Source organism: Periplaneta americana, chromosome 17 (assembly GCF_040183065.1).
Source record: "Periplaneta americana isolate PAMFEO1 chromosome 17, P.americana_PAMFEO1_priV1, whole genome shotgun sequence".
Taxonomy (NCBI): domain Eukaryota; kingdom Metazoa; phylum Arthropoda; class Insecta; order Blattodea; family Blattidae; genus Periplaneta; species Periplaneta americana.
Genome location: NC_091133.1, coordinates 93997300 through 94017152, shown reverse-complemented (window position 1 = coordinate 94017152; position 19853 = coordinate 93997300). Strand labels below are relative to the sequence as shown.

At 35.6% G+C, this 19853-nt stretch overlaps 1 protein-coding gene across 3 annotated transcripts in view; it reads right to left on the bottom strand.

The window, feature by feature from the left end:
* The window catches only part of Elk (Eag-like K[+] channel), a 778027-nt gene that overhangs the window by 684764 nt on the left and 73410 nt on the right, over positions 1–19853 (bottom strand). For all 3 annotated transcript variants that reach the window (XM_069817143.1, XM_069817142.1, XM_069817144.1), the window contains exon 3: positions 5582–5692. In XM_069817143.1, the coding sequence (XP_069673244.1) occupies positions 5582–5657 (76 nt within the window). In that variant the 5' untranslated portion in view covers positions 5658–5692. The remainder of the gene's footprint in view (positions 1–5581; positions 5693–19853) is intronic.

Sequence of the window (19853 nt, the reverse complement as noted above, 5' to 3'; positions counted from 1 at the left end):
ACCCTTATGCATACTTATAAACAGAACTACATTTAAGCTAAACATTTCTAGTCTAAGGCCCTCTTACACGCCATTTTTAAATAATTTACAGTTCAAACCAAGGAAGTAACTCGTCAGGCTAACTAAATACATGTCACCTTAAAAAATTAAATGCTAAATGTCACCTTAATTTTAATTTGCACTTTATACACAACTTTTTAAGTTATTCTTGAAACTCCTTAAGGAAGGACAGCCCTCAAAGACCGCTGCAGGTAGGTCATTCCAATCATTTATAGTTCTGTTTAAAAATGAGAATTTACCTACATCCGTTTTCTGTTCCCTACGTTTGATTTTAAAATCATTATCGTTCCTACCATAGTACGTTGGCTTTTCTAACCGAGCCGTTATGTCTACCCATGCTTTCTGACCTAGATGTGCTCTATACAATGATGTTATTCTAGTTTTCCTAAAATTCTAGTTTTCCTATTCCTATTGAATTGAATTGAATTGAATGTGTATTGGAATACGTGGAATGAGAAATGAAAGCAATTTGCTATCATTTAAATGTAAGAGTGAGCAATAAAACGAAATGAAAATGCTTGTGCTATCGTATTCGCGTCCTTCAGTCTGAGTTGCCACGGGATGTACTAATGAATCTTCTTTCCGAAGTTCTGCTGAGTTTTGTGTTCGCTACAATGGAGATGAGTATATATTATGTGTCATATTGACTCTGCTTACTCTAACGTCAGCTCTGATGTTTTGTTCCTCTGAATATAAGCTTCTTTAGCCTCATGCCATTTTTTAATCTATCGGATGATAACTCTGCATTTATATCCATTTTCTTTCACTTTTTCTTGTTTTCTTTTCCCCTTCGGTATCTTAACGATTGTAATAATTCCATAATATTAGTTCTAATGATGTTATTGTTCGATTTTTCTATTTACCTCTTACAGATAATAAAACTCTCGGATTTTTTAGTTCTTCACATATATCGTTTTTCCTGCAATTCACTTCATGTATCATTTCCATTGCTCATATTTTCTGCTTTGTTACTCTCGTTTCAGCTCTAAGTCAATATTGGTTTATTGTGTTTTCTACGTAATATTTGAACTTTCCTCTCGTTGTGAAATATTTATTTTTCGACGTCACGTTGCGAATAAATTTCCAGATACTCTTGCTGCAGTGCAATTTGATCTCTAACTTCTTCACGTCTATCCACTTTAGAGATCCGTGAGATCACCTATTTTATCATTGTACCATTTACCTCAAGTTTTATTTATTTATCAGAGTTCACTTTAATAGAGACTGCCTTCCAATAAAATTGAAATCTTCACAGGAGAAAATCGTGCAAAAATGCTAGTTTACAGGTAGTTATCACGTTTTGTCAAAAGTAAGGTCGTACGTGGCTAATTTTGCAGCGCTGCAGTACAAAATACTGCGCAACTCTCCGTACTGCAACGTGTGAACAACGGTGCAACCCGAAAAGTAGCGGCTGCTCAACCATCTGCTTAGTGTTGCCAACAGTTTTTCGTATAATCCCGCTAGATGGCTTTCGAAAACCCGCTATTTTCTAACAAATATCTCTAGATTTTAATGTATACTTATTATTCAATAATAATAATAATAATAATAATAATAATAATAATAATAATAATAATAATAATAATAATGGTCAAGGTAGAGCATCCACCCGCCAATGTAACGAATATTGCACACTATTAGCATTGTTAATGTGGCGCTATAAAGCAATTTTGAACACTTTTATCACAGACACAACATAATATTTAAATTCTTATTGCACGATATATGTTACCGTTAAAACCCAAAATTCGACAAAACCAGTTTCAACTAATAAAAACTAGTTTTAAAATATAGACAGGTAGAAAGCCAATTTTTGTAAGATCTAGAATCAATGACAGGTCAGGTTTGGTTTGTTTATTTATTTTATTTTTTTTTAGGCTTTTACCAAACAAAACCTAAACAAACCAAACCTAACCCGACACTAATTCTAGATCATACGAAAACTCACTATCTATCTATCTATCTATCTATCTATCTATCTATCTATCTATCTATCTATCTATCTATCTATCTATCTATCTATCTATCTATCTATCTATCTATCTATCTATCTATCTATCTATCTATCTATCTATCTATCTATCTATCTATCTATCTATCTATCTATCTATCTATCTATCTATCTATCTATCTATCTATCTATCTATCTATCTATCTATCTATCTATCTATCTATCTATCTATCTATCTATCTATCTATCTATCTATCTTTATTTGCTTAAACTAGTTTTTACTAGTTGAAACTGGTTTTGACGGATTTCGGGTTTTAACATACATATAATATGGAATTATCACTACATTAACACATCCATTATTTCACAAAACACACACTGAACGAATTAAACGTAACTATGAAAGCCGCTTATAATGTTAATATGAATTTCATTTCAGAAACTTTAAAGATCAGAAACCGCTAGTATTCCCAAGCGGGACAATATAATTTTACCCGCGAAGCGGTTATCCAAAAAAGCTAGATTTAGCGGGAAAACTGCTGAATTGGCAACACTGTAGCTGCTCGCTGCGTTTTCATGCTGCGTGCAACTTAAAGTGGGGGACGTGTGAACCGAGTTCTCAGGGTTGCAGTTACAGTTTTGTTGAAACTTTTGCAGCGGTTGTGAACAGTGTTGCCATCAAAAGGAGCTAGTGACACTTTATATTGTTAGGATATATTTTAATGTTTCACGTGATGAAAATGAATAATTTGTAACAATTACTAAATGTACAGAACAGTCAGACTATATTTGCTGATGATTTAATTCGTTTTTTTCTTATTTTCCTCAGCGTAGTTTCAAACAGGATGGTTGCCAACATTGCTTACGAGAATATGCTGCCATTTTCATGTTATAGTGGCGAATTACATTTATTTCCTACCTCAGAATCACATACAGACACAATTTATTGGTACAAATTAGCGTCCTAGTTTCACACTCGGAAACCTCGTTTCGGACAGTTGACTTAACAACAATACTGTTCGTTAGATAAATTTTCTTCTCCAAATAAAACAAAGATAAACAAATTGACCTAAAAATGTAAAAAAAAAAAAAAAAAAAAAAAAAGACTTGTGGACATGACACCTAGCCCACAGGTCACCTGAATTTAATACTGCCTGGGATCTTCGGGGCACTGAGTCGACCTACTGCATAGAAAGCAGGTTCTCTCTCCACTAAACTAAATCAGTCCGTGATAGAAATGGTCTGTAGGAAGCGATGTAATACTCAGGATTTACTTGATTTAGTTTAAATTAATAAGGCACGTTTTGTGTTAGTAGTGGAAATAAACCATCTTGTTTTTTCCTCGCTCTCTTTTTTCTTTCGTATTATTTTGTTTTATTTACACTCTTCATCGCTCTACCTATTTACGCTAAATTATTTTTCCTGACACTTGTTCTAGCTACTTATAAACGGAACGAATGTTATTACCTCAACTGAAGAGTTCAGAACTATAGTGGGCCAAGCGCCATTTACTAAAACCGTTGAAAACAAGGGTTAAAATGAAGTTAACACCATAATTCAATGGAAACATATAGCAAATAATATAATGTGTACACATTCAAACTAAATAATATGTCATTAAACTATGGTATTCACTTAACTTTAAGCCTTGCTTTCTCAGTTTTTAATAAATGGCGCTTGGTCCACTATAGCTCTGAATCCTTCAACTAATAGTTCGCTTGTGAACCTGGTCGTCTGTTCTCTAATCATGTGCCATAACTCCCTTCTGGGACTTATAAAATATCTATGCGCCATCTGTTGTTTCTAAGACTGTATCTTAAAAAGAAATTATACATAAGCTTGAAGGGATTTCATTTGATCACGCCTAGTACTATTTAGATCTGCAGCAACCACAATTTGTTAAATATTTCGCTCTGGCATGTTCCGGGCATCCACTGAGCCCTGTTAAGTCGTGGTCGTGAAATTAGATACACGTTGTATCAAACATTTATTAAGCAGCAGCATTTTGTTTTGTATGGCAGCCGCGTTAATGAAGTCTGCAGACCGTAAAATGAAGCGCGTAGGTATAAAGGATTCTGCAGGAACAAGATCTTGCAGGGAAAGCACCATTAGCTACAAAAGCTTCTTTTTCCGCAACAACCATCAATAATAATGATACCTTCTTTGATCCTTGCGTTTGAAAAAACAGTCACAGACATTTTATTTCAAAATTTAGAACCTCGTTTATCTCAGCGCACACGTTTATTTGGAAACAATGAAGTCACAAACTTTAGTGGGCATCATAATTATAAAAATGTGGTATTTGCTGAAGAAATTAATGGCGTGAAAATCACCTTCTATTTACTGTACTTATTACACATACAGACTATGTCTCCTTGTCCTTGAATTGTGCCCCAGTAGTCTATATCAGCTTTAATTGATATATATTATTATTATTTCGTGGCTTAATTGTTTTATATTGTTTTGTAATCATTTCAAATTAGTTTTCTGCACGTACCTACTGTTTATATAGCATTGATTATTTATATAGTTTATTTACGTGTGTATATTGTATATAACCCTTCATTAAGTAAGTTGTTGTTGTAGTTGGAAGAGTTAATCGGTATGGATGCGATATGCACAGACTAGTAGTTTTAAGAAAATAACCTTAAACGAATCCTTTTCCCTACTTCATACTAATTCGTATCTATTCTCCTTATTAGGATATGATCCCTGCCAGAACCTTTCAAATATTAGAGATGATAGGATAATGAAGTGTTTCACTTTTTTTCAGGAAGTGATTATCACTACTGTTACTCTTTTTACAACATTACCCCTTCGAAGAGACATTTCTCAGAATGACACATTTTTCGAAAAGTATCAAACAACTTTCTTTAAACATCTTTCTAATGCAACAAAAACGTTCTCTAGGTGTCGCAATTTACAATTTCCCGATACTTTGACTTTCGAAAAATAGATATATCACATGGAAAACGACAATCAAGTAACATAGGAGTTTTCAAAAGTAACAGGTTAACTTTAATTACTCATATTTTCTTCATTTTCTGCACATTTCAAAAAATTTTGGCATCAGTATATTATACAAAAAATGATACATTTTGCATCACTATTCAAGGCCATAACTTCACCGTAGATGTTGTTTGAGTCCACCAATCTATTCTTGTAAAAGTAACAACCTCTCTTCAAAGCTAGTACAGCAGCTCTGGGTTTGTGTTCTGGAATATCTTCAACAATGTGCGCGATGGAATCTTTCAACTCATCAATTGTCGTAGTATGCTCAAGAACACTCTTTCCTTTAGATAACCCCACAACAAACAGCATGCTGGGTTAATATCTGGTGATCTTGCAGGCCAAGTTACAGGAAAGTTTCTACTAACAACACGACCACAAGAACAATAAGAAACAAAGTCGTTGTCATGGTGATAAAAAAATACTATTTCTTGTGTAATAAGGCAGTGCTAGAATTTTTAAGATTGTTTAGAAAACGAAGAAAATATGGGAAATTAAAGTTACCCCTCACTCTCGAAAGCTACTATATGTATATTATATAGAAGCAGATGTGTTACTTACGAGTTCCATCGAAGCGAGTGGCAATAGTGTCGAGGAAGGTGTTCTGAGGCGCGAGCAGTCCCTTTCTGGCCGGCATTGGTGATGGACCAGCGGACCACCAGGTTGGCGGCCCTGCAAAGAAATTTAAATTATGTCAAATGAGCTGCGGGAACTTACAAATGATCAGCTTAATAAGATTAGCAAGGAAACGTAAAAGTATAAATAATTATTGTTACTGAAATTACTAAATACATAATGAGATACATTCTGTTACAGTACTGTACGATCAAATAGAAACTGTCACGGTGGCTCGGTGTTAGCGAACTATATTTATAAGTTAGAAGCATGAGTTCAAATCCTGCTACATCATGAATTTACAGCTTGTATTGGACGAGCCTATTGTCCAGACATCCCAGGGGTTTTCTTCTGGTAGGCTACTCCTGTTCCCAACAACTTCGTCATCAATTATTACGAGTGTAATGAAGATTTACCACCTGTGGTGCATTCTGGATAGTCTCTGTGGTTTACGCTTCTCGACACTAGCGACATCTGTGAGTCCACTTGTAGACTCGGGGCAAATTACTGAAAGTTAAGGATCATACCATTGGACAAAAAAATCAAATAGAAGAATACACAGTATCTTCACTTTGTTCCGGCATTGACCCCACTTATGATACTCAAATACTTACTTACTTACTTACTGGCTTTTAAGGAACCCGAAAGGTCATTGCGCCCTCACATAAGCCCGCCATTGGTCCCTAACCTGAGCAAGATTAATCCATTCTCTATCATCATATCCCACCTCCCTCAAATCCATTTTAATATTATCTTCCCATCTACGTCTCGGCCTCCCCAAAGGTCTTTTTCCCTCCGGCCTCCCAACTAACACTCTATATGCATTTCTGGATTCGCCCATACGTGCTACATGCCCTGCCCATCTCAAACGTCTGGATTTAATGTTCCTAATTATATCAAGTAAAGAATACAATGCATGCAATTCTGTGTTGTGTAACTTTCTCCATTCTCCTGTAACTTCATCCCTCTTAGCCCCAAATATTTTCCTAAGCATCTTATTCTCAAACACCCTTAACCTATGTTCCTCTCTCGAAGTGAGAGTCCGTTTCATGATGCTCAAATAGTCACTAAAATACACATTCTGGCTCTTATGCTTGTACAAAGGAGAGGATTGATGAATGTGTATAATTCGTTTTGTACATTACTAAAAAGTGCAGGATATACGTATTTTAAAATTATAAGGCTTAAGTTAATGTAGACAAAAAAACGTTTTACTGGGGGAATTATTATAGACAGGATTATTTCTACATTTCGTTATTAATTTCTTTGAAGTCCTGAGGCAGTGGTAGGTAGTTTTATACATTTAGCTATTCTACAATAATCGTAGCAAACCCTCCTACTCTATTCACCTCGTACGCTAGATTGTCTTAAACCCTCCTTGCTACTGCTCAGTGATAACTCGTATATAAAACAGCACAAACTCATAGCTATCTTAATTAAAACAGTACTAGTTTACTTATTACAAACAATCGAGGTTAAAACTCAAATTTATGTAAGCAAAAAAGTATTTCTTTTCATATAGAGCTCACAAGAGATTTCAACCATAATCATAATGACGGTGATCTTTTCCAAAACATGTATTTTCTCCAAAACATACACGTTGTGCTACTTCAATGGGACACTTTTTAATAGCTACTGTAAATTTTCCTTGCATTTACAGTTTTCCGCTTTAGCAATTTACCACGCAACTTCAAAGTTCACTTGAAGAATGTTTCTCCTCAAGAATTACGGCTCGGGTCTTGTATTTTGTTGATTGTTTATCAAGAGTATTTATTTTTTTCATAAAACTTGTTTTTAGTCGTACTAGTTATTTAGCTCGATCAGCACATGCCAAGGGATAGTCTGCAAATATAGTAACTACATTGTTGTGATAATTAATTTTATGTAACAATTTGTAATTAAAAAGAAAAGAGTCGAATGTGTAAGAAAAAGTTAGAAAACTGAATTTTAATTAATTGAACCTTAAAATGTTACAACTCTTACATTTAGTATAGCTATGCGCTTGATGTTCGTGTATATTTCTTATATTTAGCAAGCCAGTAACACTTTCTGAAACAGCAAACGTCTAATGTTCTCCTCTTCCTACAAAATAGGTATTGTTCTTACCATTCCTTATGGAATCACTTACTTCCTCCGGAAGGGACATTCTTTCTTATTAGAAAAATTAAATAAGATAGGAATTAATGACATTGTTTTGAGATTATTTGCTTCTTACCTTAGTAATAGAATACATGTAACCAAAATTGAAAATTATTTTAGTAGCACTCGAAATATTAATATCGGTGTCCTACAGGGGAATGTTTTTGGTCAAATTTTGTTTTTAATATTTATTAATGATTTATTGGTAATTAATTAAAAATCAAATCTGAGATTTTTTCGTATGCAGATGACACAATTTTTTTTTTGCACATAAAACTTCGGATGATACCTACCTTAATGCAAATAATGTCATCACATTGATTCAAAATTGGTTTAATTCCAACTTACTTGTCTTAAATCATTGTACCATTTTCGTTAACATCTGTTGGTATGAAATTTCCTGATTCGCTCTTTAATATAAAAATTCGTAGGCCTACATCCAATTGTTCTTCTAATAATTGTAACTGTCATATTCTAAATTAATCTTAAGTTATAGTCGCGTCGCTGTTATTTCTGGCGTGACTTCTCCTCTTTGCTTACGTCTTAGGAAGTGAAAGCTCTATAAAGTCTAGGTAGGTATTATCGTTCGCCATTTTTGTTCTTTCGTTGCCGAGCTACCAGACGAGGAATCTGTTTGCTGCACCGTTACATATTATAATGCCGTAGCTCCTATGGTAATAAATCAATTTTTAGGATACATAGATAAATGTCTAACGAAAGCATAGAAAAAAAAATAATCAAAATATTTTTTGGAAAGTGAGAAAAAAATTATTAACTTCGAAGTGAGCCGTCCAAAAGAGGCATTGACATGATATGCGACGAACTTTTTTACTTTAGATAGGGGTCAAAGCGAGAGAAATGTTTAGGAAGAATGGAAATTACTTTTAAAAGTAGCTGCTATTCAAAATCTTTACTGCTTTACGAATTACGGCGAGTTAAAAAAATGAGTTTCTTTTTCTTTTTGCCTGGCGAACTTTCATATGTAGAGTGACTACTTAGTCTGTTAGAACTACGGATTCTCATATAAATCATCGCTCTGATTTCAAATTTGTCTTCAAAATAGTTTCATTGCTTAAGGTTTTCGAGTTAATCGTGTGTTCTGAAACGTAATTAAAATCTTTCTAGTAAATAAATAACATCTACGCTGATTAAACACTAGTACAGGGCTGGGCACATTACGTGATTCTGAGAAATGAGCTCTGTGTGCTTTAAAGAGCGGGTCTTGCGAGCGCCGTGACGTATGCATACTGTACGTCATTCAGTGTCGGTGCAGTGATGACTCTGCAGTATGATGGCGAACTTTGAAGACGGAGCTTCCGCTCATACACTGAAGCGTCCCGCTATTCCCAATGGTTTTAATGTATCATGGGAGGAGGAGTTCTTTTTGGTAGAGAGCAGTGGATTAGCAAAGTGTTTAATTTCGCATAAAACACTCCAACTGATTAAAAAGTTCAATATCCAGCGGCATTATTCTTTACAACATGCTACTGAATATGACAAATATGTTGGTAATGAATGCCATAAATTAATACAACTTAAAGAAAATGTTTTTCAGGTACATTATATTAGAGTTCCTATTTGATATTTATATTGCATTATAAGTTATTATACATTTAGTAATATATAATTTTAAATTATACAAGTATTATGTTATATGTTATATCATAGTATAGTATAGTATAGTTCATGATATGTTATGTTATATTATATTATATTATATTATATTATATTATATTATATTATATTATATTATATTATATTATATTATATTATATTATATTATATTATATTATATTATATATTATATATTATATTATATATTATATATTAACAGGATGACAATAATGCACTTAGTGAATCGGCTATGAGAATTAGCTACAAAATTTTCCACGAAATTGCAAAGGAATTGAAAACATTCAACGAAGGTGAATTCATCAAGCGATGTTTAATTATATTGGCAGATGAACTCTGTCCACAGCAAGTAGGGGAAGTGGAAGCCATACGCCTGTCTCGTAAAACCGTGGTGAGGAGATTGCAGTATGTGCGTATGGGTTATGTAAATAAGCCTAATGATTTGTGTGTGCATAGAGCGAAGTTTATTTCATTAAATTAATAAGAGTGTTATAAATTCTATAATGTGCAATGGATTGATGTAATATCCTTATAAACTATAATGTACTGACAGACTGAATGACTAGAACAACCGTGCCTCTTGTTATATTAATGCAGGGAAGGTAGCTGTAATGCGAGTCCGCCACTGCGTGAGCGTTCTGCTCTGGCTTGGAATTGAAGTGCCTTGCGGAGCGAGAGCAGCTCTGGCCGACTAAATGGAGCCGCTCCCATGCCCAGCCCTGCATTAGTATGACATACTTTTAAACTGAGGAAAATGAAAAGAATGTCGTAGTTTTTAAATTTATTATGGGTATTGCTGTCACTATTAGCGAACTCCAATGAAGGAACCAGTCGATCAACACTTACGTTGGGATAAACACGTTCTTTTTCTGTGCACTAGATTAAGAAAAAATATTCAATAGTTTCTTAACCTACGAAATTACTTGACTGTACATACTTCATATACAAGATTTTGTATTTAATTTCTTGTCCCAGAGAACGCTTCAATTGTTACAGTACAATTTGATGTTACTCCCTGCTCTGCTTACGTGTGCAAACACTATGCTACATATTTCATAAAACATGATAACATTATCCCCACATATGTTACATTTTTATCTCTTATCTCGTTTCAATCGATGTCAAACAGATTAAGTTTGTTTTAAAATCAACTGATTATCTGCCAGCCACATCAGCTGATTAAATTAGTTCCTAGCATCAATAACAGAGGCGTGCAGGTGGAAGACGAAGTCAGTTTGATATGAGTTTGTGTTATTCAAAAACAATATCATCCTTTTAATTAATAGGTAGAAAAGCGCAAAATATGCATGTTTTTGTGTGTTCGTTCCATGGATGCTTATTCACTACAGAAACTCGTTAGTGATTCGATTCTTAGTCTGCATGTAGTCTCCTATATATAAATAGTGAAGGGCTCTCAGTTGTGAATAACAAAACAGAGAAAACTTACTATAGCCCAAATGGCAGCAGCACCATCGACCTGGTCTTAGTAAATGAAGGAACCAAAGTAATATTTCACAAGGTTATCACTAATGTTGCTGTGAGGAAACACTTACCCGTAGAAACCATTCTACAGCTTGGAAATACCTGCGGAACCACGGAAACTTCTAGAGTCAAAATCCCAAGAAAACTAGATGTGGCAAAGATTCAGAAAAGGGACTTGGAAAATGTAATTAGCATCATCCAAGAAGGAGACGTGGATACCAAACTGGAGACTATCGAAAAACGCATGAAAGAAGCCATCCTTCGCCATAAAGGCAATGCCTTTACAAGGAAAGCTAAACCATGGTTCAATGCCGAATGCTATAGTCAGAGGGAAGCCGCACTCAACGCACTCAGCTAGGGAGTTGAAGACAGAAGCAGCCTACAGGAATTACGCCGACAAAAGGCGAGAATATAAAGAGACTGTAAGAGAAGCAAAAACAACATACCATCTGAGCAAAGAAAAGAAGTTAGTAGAAGAAGCAGAATCGGATCCATACAAAGCACTAAGCCAAAAGAATCCCAGTTTCCCGAAGATAATACCAATACAGACATGGACACAACACCTAAGTAGCATTGTAGGTGCGAAATATACACGCCCCAAGATTGACTCATCACCAGCTGTAGGCTTCGAACCCATTACTGAAGAGGAGGTCACATATACCATAAAAATGAGCAGACCAAATAGAGCACCAGGTCCTAACCACATTACAAATGAACACTTGAAGCTCGCGGTTCCAACCATGGTGCCGGCATGGACAGCACTCATGAATGAATGCCTGCGCTCAGGGCAAATTCCTGCACAGTGGAGAACAGCAATAATTAAAATGCTGTATAAAGGAAAGGGAGACCCTAAGAATCCAGACGCCTTGGAAGATGTGCTGTTCAAAACTTTCACAAAAATAATAACTGATCGTTTGGCAGAAATGATAGACCCAAGTATCCCGGAGGAACAATTTGGATTCAGGGAAGGAAGATCGACCATTCAAGCTGTCCGATGCCTTCAAGAAGACATACAAGATGCACTGCGACACCCGAAAGGAAAGCTGTACAGGGGCGGCCCGTCCATATGTGCTACAGTGCTACAGCACAATGATAATTTTTGCTCAAATAATGTATTTGCAATACCACCATAGTATCTGATCTGCCATTTGACAATTTCCCGTGGTTATGTTCATGACGCTTTATAGAGAGTTTAGTTCTTCGCTCTTAGCTCTTTGGTGCCTCAGAGGGTACAATGTGCTACTCAAAACTCTAAATGAGAATGTAGACAATTAATGCGCATGTGCGAAGCTGAAATCACTGCCCTGATTGGCTATTTTTACGCGGGGAAGTGCTGTAGTCAGCTTCAGCACAACACAGCTTGGAGATTGCAAAAGTAAAGCGTAACGAAAGAATGCTTGTTTGTGGAAGAACACGGAACTATTTACAATGTAGGCCTATTTGATAATTCAAGTGTCCGACTGCTGCTGTCGTCTACCTGGTTTTTGAGGTTCCTCCTGAACCGGTCAGCAAGCGACGGAGAATGGAATCCCAGAAAACTGAAGCCAAGGAAGTATGTGACCGTATAATTCAGAAAACTACTCACCGTTTCCAGTCTTCAAGCTATCTAGACGCAACAAAATTGTTAAACAGCAAATTTTCTGACAATTTTTCGCATAGCCTAATTTTCCTGAACGCGAACTTGAAGTTGCTGTCAACAGCTAACTGTACTGAACAAAAGAGTGTTAAAGACACAACTTTGAGTTCTATACGGAACACCTGCCTTCCGGAATATAGATGGAGCTGTTCAATTGTTACGATACATAGCCTCCACAGCGAATAGGGATTATAAAGAATGGACACTGAGCGAATTTTCCTGTGTTTTGTTTCTCTGTGCGCCAGCGGCTAGTTCCACTTTCAAGCGCTAGAGGTAGTGTAATCGAGCATACGCTGAGATAATAATTGAGAATAGAATTAAGACACAGGATCCAAACATCGCCTACCTTATTGCATAATCCAGTAACGCTTTGCTTCAAATAAATTCAAGTTAATAGCTTTTCCTTATTTCTCAGTGACAAACTAGTTGTAATAATAATATTATATATTTCAGATATCATAAATTATATTATAAAATATATAATACATTATAAAATTAAGTATCGAATTCGTTTAATATTTGTATATAATATAATATAGGTATATGGTTTTACTTCTCGTAAGAGTTTTGTTTTTCCATTTTCAGCGCTATCAAATCATTACATATTTTAATTGTTGTTGGGGTCAACGTCTCAACTCTCATTATAAAGGAACTCTAGAGTCTAGACATTACAGTTAATGACAGATTTATTATTTTATGGATCCAATTTATTTTATTTGAGTACATGTACCTAGATGTATTAATTATATGTGTTATATTTCCGCTGTGTCGACTGCTAGCTGGTGTGATGTCAGCGCCAACTCTAGGGAGAAAGCAGAATCTGACGCTCTAGCTGGCTTGAAAGTCATTGAAATCGGTCCGGCTGCATCAAAGGTACCGACGCGAAGTGTCCATTCTTTATAATCCCTATTCGCTGGCCTCCAACAATTCACAGGATCCATTCTGTGAAGTAACGAAGTTGTTAAATATTTTGGTTACAACACCAATGACCACTGCTGAGCCAGAAAGATGTTTTTCTTGCTTAAAACGCATAAAAACGTTTTTAAGGAACACTATGTCCCAGGATCGCCTCACTGCTCTTGCAACACTGTCAATAGAAAAGAGTATGATGTCCAAGATGAAGGGTTTAACACCAGGGTAATTGACAGGTTCTGCAGTAGGAAGGAACGTCATATGGATTTCATATTTCGTCACTAGGCGAGTCTCAAATTAAGATAAATACATATAAGTGTATACAGTAGCTAATATAGGAATAGTAGCACACTCATTATTTTGACCATCGGCCGCTACTGAAGGTGTATACTAGAGATGGGTAAAAAATAACACAACAGTTATTTTGGAACTGTTCCGGTCTCGGAACTGTTGCAAAAATGAACAGTAGGTCGGAACCTCCTGTTCCGAAATAACAGTGTTCCGACTCCGAGCTGCTCACTTGCCCAGCTGTTGCGGGCTCGCAGTACCGCGTTGCACAGGGTATGTTCCGACTCTCTCGGAACTGTTGCAAAAATGAACAGTAGGTCGGGACCTCCTGTTCCGAAATAACAGTGTTCCGACTCCGAGCTGCTCACTTGCCCAGCTGTTGCGGGCTCGCAGTACAGCGTTGCACAAGGTATGTTCCGACTCCGAGATAACAGTCGGAACGTCGGAGCTTGTTCCGATGAACCGACAGCTGCAGTTACACTGTTCTCGTTGTTCTTTATGTTATACTTGGAACTTCGTTGGATGAAGTTGGTACTTGAAACTCTCACGTGGTTGGAGGGGGGCGCATGGAAATTGAAATCCTTGCGGTGGCGCGAACTTTAATATCAACATTTGTAAGACTGGCCAATCATCTGTAATGTTATAGTAAGTATTTAATAATCTGTAATATTCATTCCCGCTTTATGGTTTATTTCACCATTAGTTGACTAATTCTGTTTTATAAACATTCTACAAAGTCATAAAGTACGCATACTATTATTAATTCATTGATCAGCTGATTCTATACAAAGGTTAAAGTCGTAAATGGTAATGAGTGGTTTAGTTACAATGTCTGTATGTCGTTTGTTGAGGTTAAGTCTGACAAGCACAAGTTTTTGTGCTATCTTCTCTGTTATCAAAGAACGACAAAAATGTTGTAGCATTATTTGTTGGAAACTACCCATATAAGTACTGATTTGGAGAGCGAGGTTTAATGCGAAGTTTAAATTACACTTTGGTAAAGATGCGATTCCAACATTTTACTAACCCACTGCGGGGTTTCCAGGTTTCAGTACTGCCAATATATATCTTTTTTATTTATGAAATTGTAATATTTATTATTATTATTATTATTATTATTATTATTATTATTATTATTATTATTATTATTATTATTATTATTATTATAACTGCATTAAGAAAAGTAAAAATAAAAATTAATGATTTGTTTTTTTTTTTTATTATGTAATAGAAGAGAAATTACATACCATATGTTTTAAATGTTATGTTATTTTTTTTAGTTGGCTACCATGTCTTTATAACTTTATGTACGAAAACAAAGTGTTGTATTCTGTCCTTGTAGTCAACAGCTGTTTAATTACTAACATTAAGCTTTTGAGTTCTGTCCGCATGCACAGCAATTTTCCAAAATCGATTCGAATGTGCATTGCAGTGCCATCTATAGATAAGAATGTGTACTATGTCATGCCTATGAGTGCTCGAGTGTGAGCAGCATGGTAAAGAGGAGGGTACTGTACCGTTCGTTTGAACGACTCAACGACTCCGACTAATCACCACTGGTGACTGTTATTTCGGAACTGTTATTTGGAACATAGTATTTTTTCGGAACCGGAACAGTCGGAACTGTTCCGGGAAAAGAACAACTTCGCCCATCACTAGTGTATACAATTTTCGTGGATTACAGCACAGCATTTGACTAAAAACAGAAACTTGATAACAAAGAAACTAGGCTCAATGATGCACATATACATTTTATTCGTTCCACAATATTCTTACATTTGCTTTACGGACACTTTATGTTCTGGATATCAGAAGTCTGACAGCGGGTAGCTCGCCTATAATTCAGAAATGTGTCAGTTTTACAAAACAAGGACTTAGTATTCGGTCCCTAAGAGATTCTGTGAAATAAATGCTATTATATGTCTTCATCCTAAAGTAGGATATAATTTCATTTCTTCAAAGGAGTAGCTAAGTTCGTATGTGTGGAAATTTCAAAAGACGACTACAATATTTTCTAAATAGAATGATCCATAATTTATTATATTGAACAAATACATAATGTGAAGCGTTATTAAATTTGTATCAAATAGCTTATGTATGCCTAATGCCGTTTTCATCCACCGCTGTGGATTAACAGCAAGTCTGGCCATGAAACGAGCAGGCCCGGGTTCAAATCCTGGTTGGTACAAGTAACCCAGTTGGTATTTTCCGAGGTTTTTCATCAACTAATTGAAGCAAAATTTTTGGTATCATTCTGCATTTGACTTCGGACTCATTTCACTATCACTTCTTCACATGACATTATCCTCATTAGAGGTAGGAAATTCGTACGAAACTGTTGAGTTGAACTTGGACAAAATATCTACCGAATGAACAGTAATAACGCATCTTTAAATGTAAAAAAAAAACAGCACAACAAACATGTAGGCTACATCGGGTGGTAACCAAATTTGTTTTTGTGCTAATGGTCCATGGCCTTGAAATAAGAAAGAAAATGAACAACTGATGTTGTATAAAATGACAATAATTGGCAATTACAAACTTCATTTTCAATATAAAGTAATTTACACATACAAATAAGAATAACAAACAAAATACATAATTATATGCAACTTACTTACTTACTTACAAATGGCTTTTAAGGAACCCGAAGGTTCATTGCCGCCCTCACATAAGCCCGCCAGCGGTCCCTATCCTGTGCAAGATTAATCCAGTCTCTATCATCATACCCCACCTCCCTCAAATCCATTTTAATATTATCCTCCCATCTACGTCTCGGCCTCTCTAAAGGTCTTTTTCCCTCCGGTCTCCCAACTAACACTCTATATGCATTTCTGGATTCGCCCATACGTGCTACATGCCTTGCCCATCTCAAACGTCTGGATTTAATGTTCCTAATTATGCCAGGTGAAGAATACAATGCGTGCAGTTCTGTGTTGTGTAACTTTCTCCATTCTCCTGTAACTTCATCCCGCTTAGCCCCAAATATTTTCCTTAGCACCTTATTCTCAAACACCCTGAACCTATGTTCCTCTCTCAGAGTGAGAGTCCAAGTTTCACAACCATACAGAACAACCGGTAATATAACTGTTTTATAAATTCTAACTTTCAGATTTTTCGACAGCAGACTGGATAATAAGAGCTTCTCAACCGAATAATAACACGCATTTCCCATATTTATTCTGCGTTTAATTTCCTCCAGAGTGTCATTTATATTTGTTACTGTTGCTCCAAGATATTTGAATTTTTCCACCTCTTCGAAGGATAAATCTCCAATTTTTATATTTCCATTTCGTACAATATTCTGGTCACGAGACATAATCATATACTTTGTCTTTTCGGGATTTACTTCCAAACCGATCGCTCTACTTGCTTCAAGTAAAATTTCCGTGTTTTCCCTAATCGTTTGTGGATTTTCTCCTAACATATTCACGTCATCCCCATAGACAAGCAGCTGATGTAACCCGTTGAATTCCAAACCCTGCCTGTTATCCTGAACTTTCCTAATGGCATATTCTAGAGCGAAGTTAAAAAGTAAAGGTGATAGTGCATCTCCCTGCTTTAGCCCGCAGTGAATTGGAAAAGCATCAGATAGAAACTGACCTATACGGACTCTGCTGTATGTTTCACTGAGACACATTTTAATTAATCGAACTAGTTTCTTGGGAATACCAAATTCAATAAGAATATCATATAATACTTCCCTCTTAACCGAGTCATAAGCCTTTTTGAAATCTATGAATAACTGATGTACTGTACCCTTGTACTCCCATTTTTTCTCCATTATCTGTCGAATACAAAAAATCTGATCAATAGTCGATCTATTACGCCGAAAACCGCACTGATGATCCCCAATAATTTCATCTACGTACGGAGTTAATCTTCTCAAAAGAATATTGGACAAAATTTTGTACGACGTCAACAAAAGTGATATTCCTCGAAAGTTACCACAGTTGGTTTTGTCCCCCTTTTTAAAAATAGGTACAATTATGGACTCGTTCCATTGTTCTGGTACAATTTCCTTTTCCCAAATAGCAAGTACAAGTTTATAAATTTCGCTATATAATGCACTCCCACCCTCTTGTATTAATTCTGCTAGAATTTGATCGATACCTGGAGACTTGTACTTTTTCAGATTTTCTATCGCAATTTCGACTTCTGAAAGCGTGGGTTCGGGTATAAATGGCTCAGCAGTTTGTATTTCAATTTCGTCCCGATCATTTCTATTTGGCCTATGTACATTTAGTAGTTGCGCAAAATAGTTTTTCCATCTGTTTAGGATTGATGGAGAGTCTGCAAGCAAGTCACCATTCTCATCCTTGATCACGTTTACCCTTGGCTGATATCCGTTCTTAAATTCCTTTATACCCTTATATAAATCTCGAATGTTTTTATTCTTACTATTTGTTTCTACCTCATTCAGTTTTTCCTTCAAGTAACCTCTCTTTTTTATTCCTAAGTGTACGACTTGCTTCCCGTCTTTCATTGAAATAATTATCTCTCTTCTCCTCAACTGGATCCTGTAAGAATTTCAATTTTGCCTGTTTCCTTCTTTCTACTACCATGCAACAATCTTCATCAAACCACGGTTTCTTTTTCTTAGTTTCATAATAACCTATGCTCTGCTCAGCTGCAATTTTGATACTATCTCTGATATTTTCCCACACGCTATTAACATCTAATTCTTTCTCAACTTCGTCGGAACTTTCTAAAGTGGCAAACCTATTCGAAATTTCGACCTGATAATTTTGCTTAGCTTCCTCGTCCTTTAATTTCAAAATATTGAATTTAGTAATATTAATGTTATATAGGATTGAATCCAGGACACAGATATAATGCTATTTGCTACCCAACAACGTAATCAACAACAACAATGGTGATGATTATAGGGATAGAATTTTTATGCACTGAAAGATATAATAAGAAAAGAGAATGTCAGAATGCATAGAAATCATAGACGTAAACAAATGTCACATCGGTATTAAATCCTTGTTTCTCTTTCCATTTCAGAATATAGAAATAATAGTTTTGAGACCCGTTTTGAGGTCAGACGGTTCCCTTTCAGGGTGGGAGTTGCTCTCCTGCCTTGGAGAACATTAATAACAATATTAACACAGTAGTAGATAAACCTCCCGTCTGTCTCACGTTCGCACACGCTGCATTTTTAATTTGGTGCTGCATATTAAACAATGTGAATTCGAATTCCAGTCCAGCCAATTAGAACAAAGTATTGAGTGAGATTGCACAACTATGTAACTGTCCACCTTCAGTAGCGCCATCTCTTGGGAATTATCGGAGTTGTCTAGTGTGGATTTTGTTGTTGTTGTTGTTGTTGTTGTTGATAATGATAATTCCACAAAAAAAATCAATAAATTTATGAGAAAATAGATATATTATACGATAAATTGGATCAAAATTTCGATATCGGTATATTGCTATATCGAAACGAAAATACCGGTATTCCGTAAAAACCGATATATCGTCCCCATCTCTAGTATGAACACATTTCATTCACCAACGTTTCTTCACTAGTCATATTTCTACAATTAATTATGCAATGTGGTCATTATTCAACAGTATTCATGAATTCAATTCTTCAAATATTATTAAAATATAATAAAATAATTAAAACAGTTCTGTGAGCATATTTCATGGAATCTATTTTAATAATATTTTAAGAATTAAATTCATGAACACTTTGAATAGTGACCGAATTGCTTGATACATTTAGGGGTATTTAGCAAAAACGTCACTTGTCCAAAATGTGGTAATTTTAGTTAAAGCGACCATCTGATGCTCCTCTGGGATGTGCATGAACACATGTATTCAGTTCTTTAAAAACGTCAATAGTACAGTGTCGAATGGCTTCTAAGATATTGTTTTTCTGTTAAAACATCAGTAGTCCACAATATTTCTTGTAATAATATCAGTTGTTCTGATTTCATTGATCTACATAGTGTGGCAGCACCATCACACTAGAGTTGCAGCTACATGCGCTAGTTGTTTTGTTGCATTTTGCATTCTGCATGGTGAATTTGGCATTTTTCAAGTAAAGATGTCGTTTGTCCAAAGTATTTTTTGCTCCTATAGACTTTGTGGGAGTACAGAAGGTTAGGTTAGATGGGAATG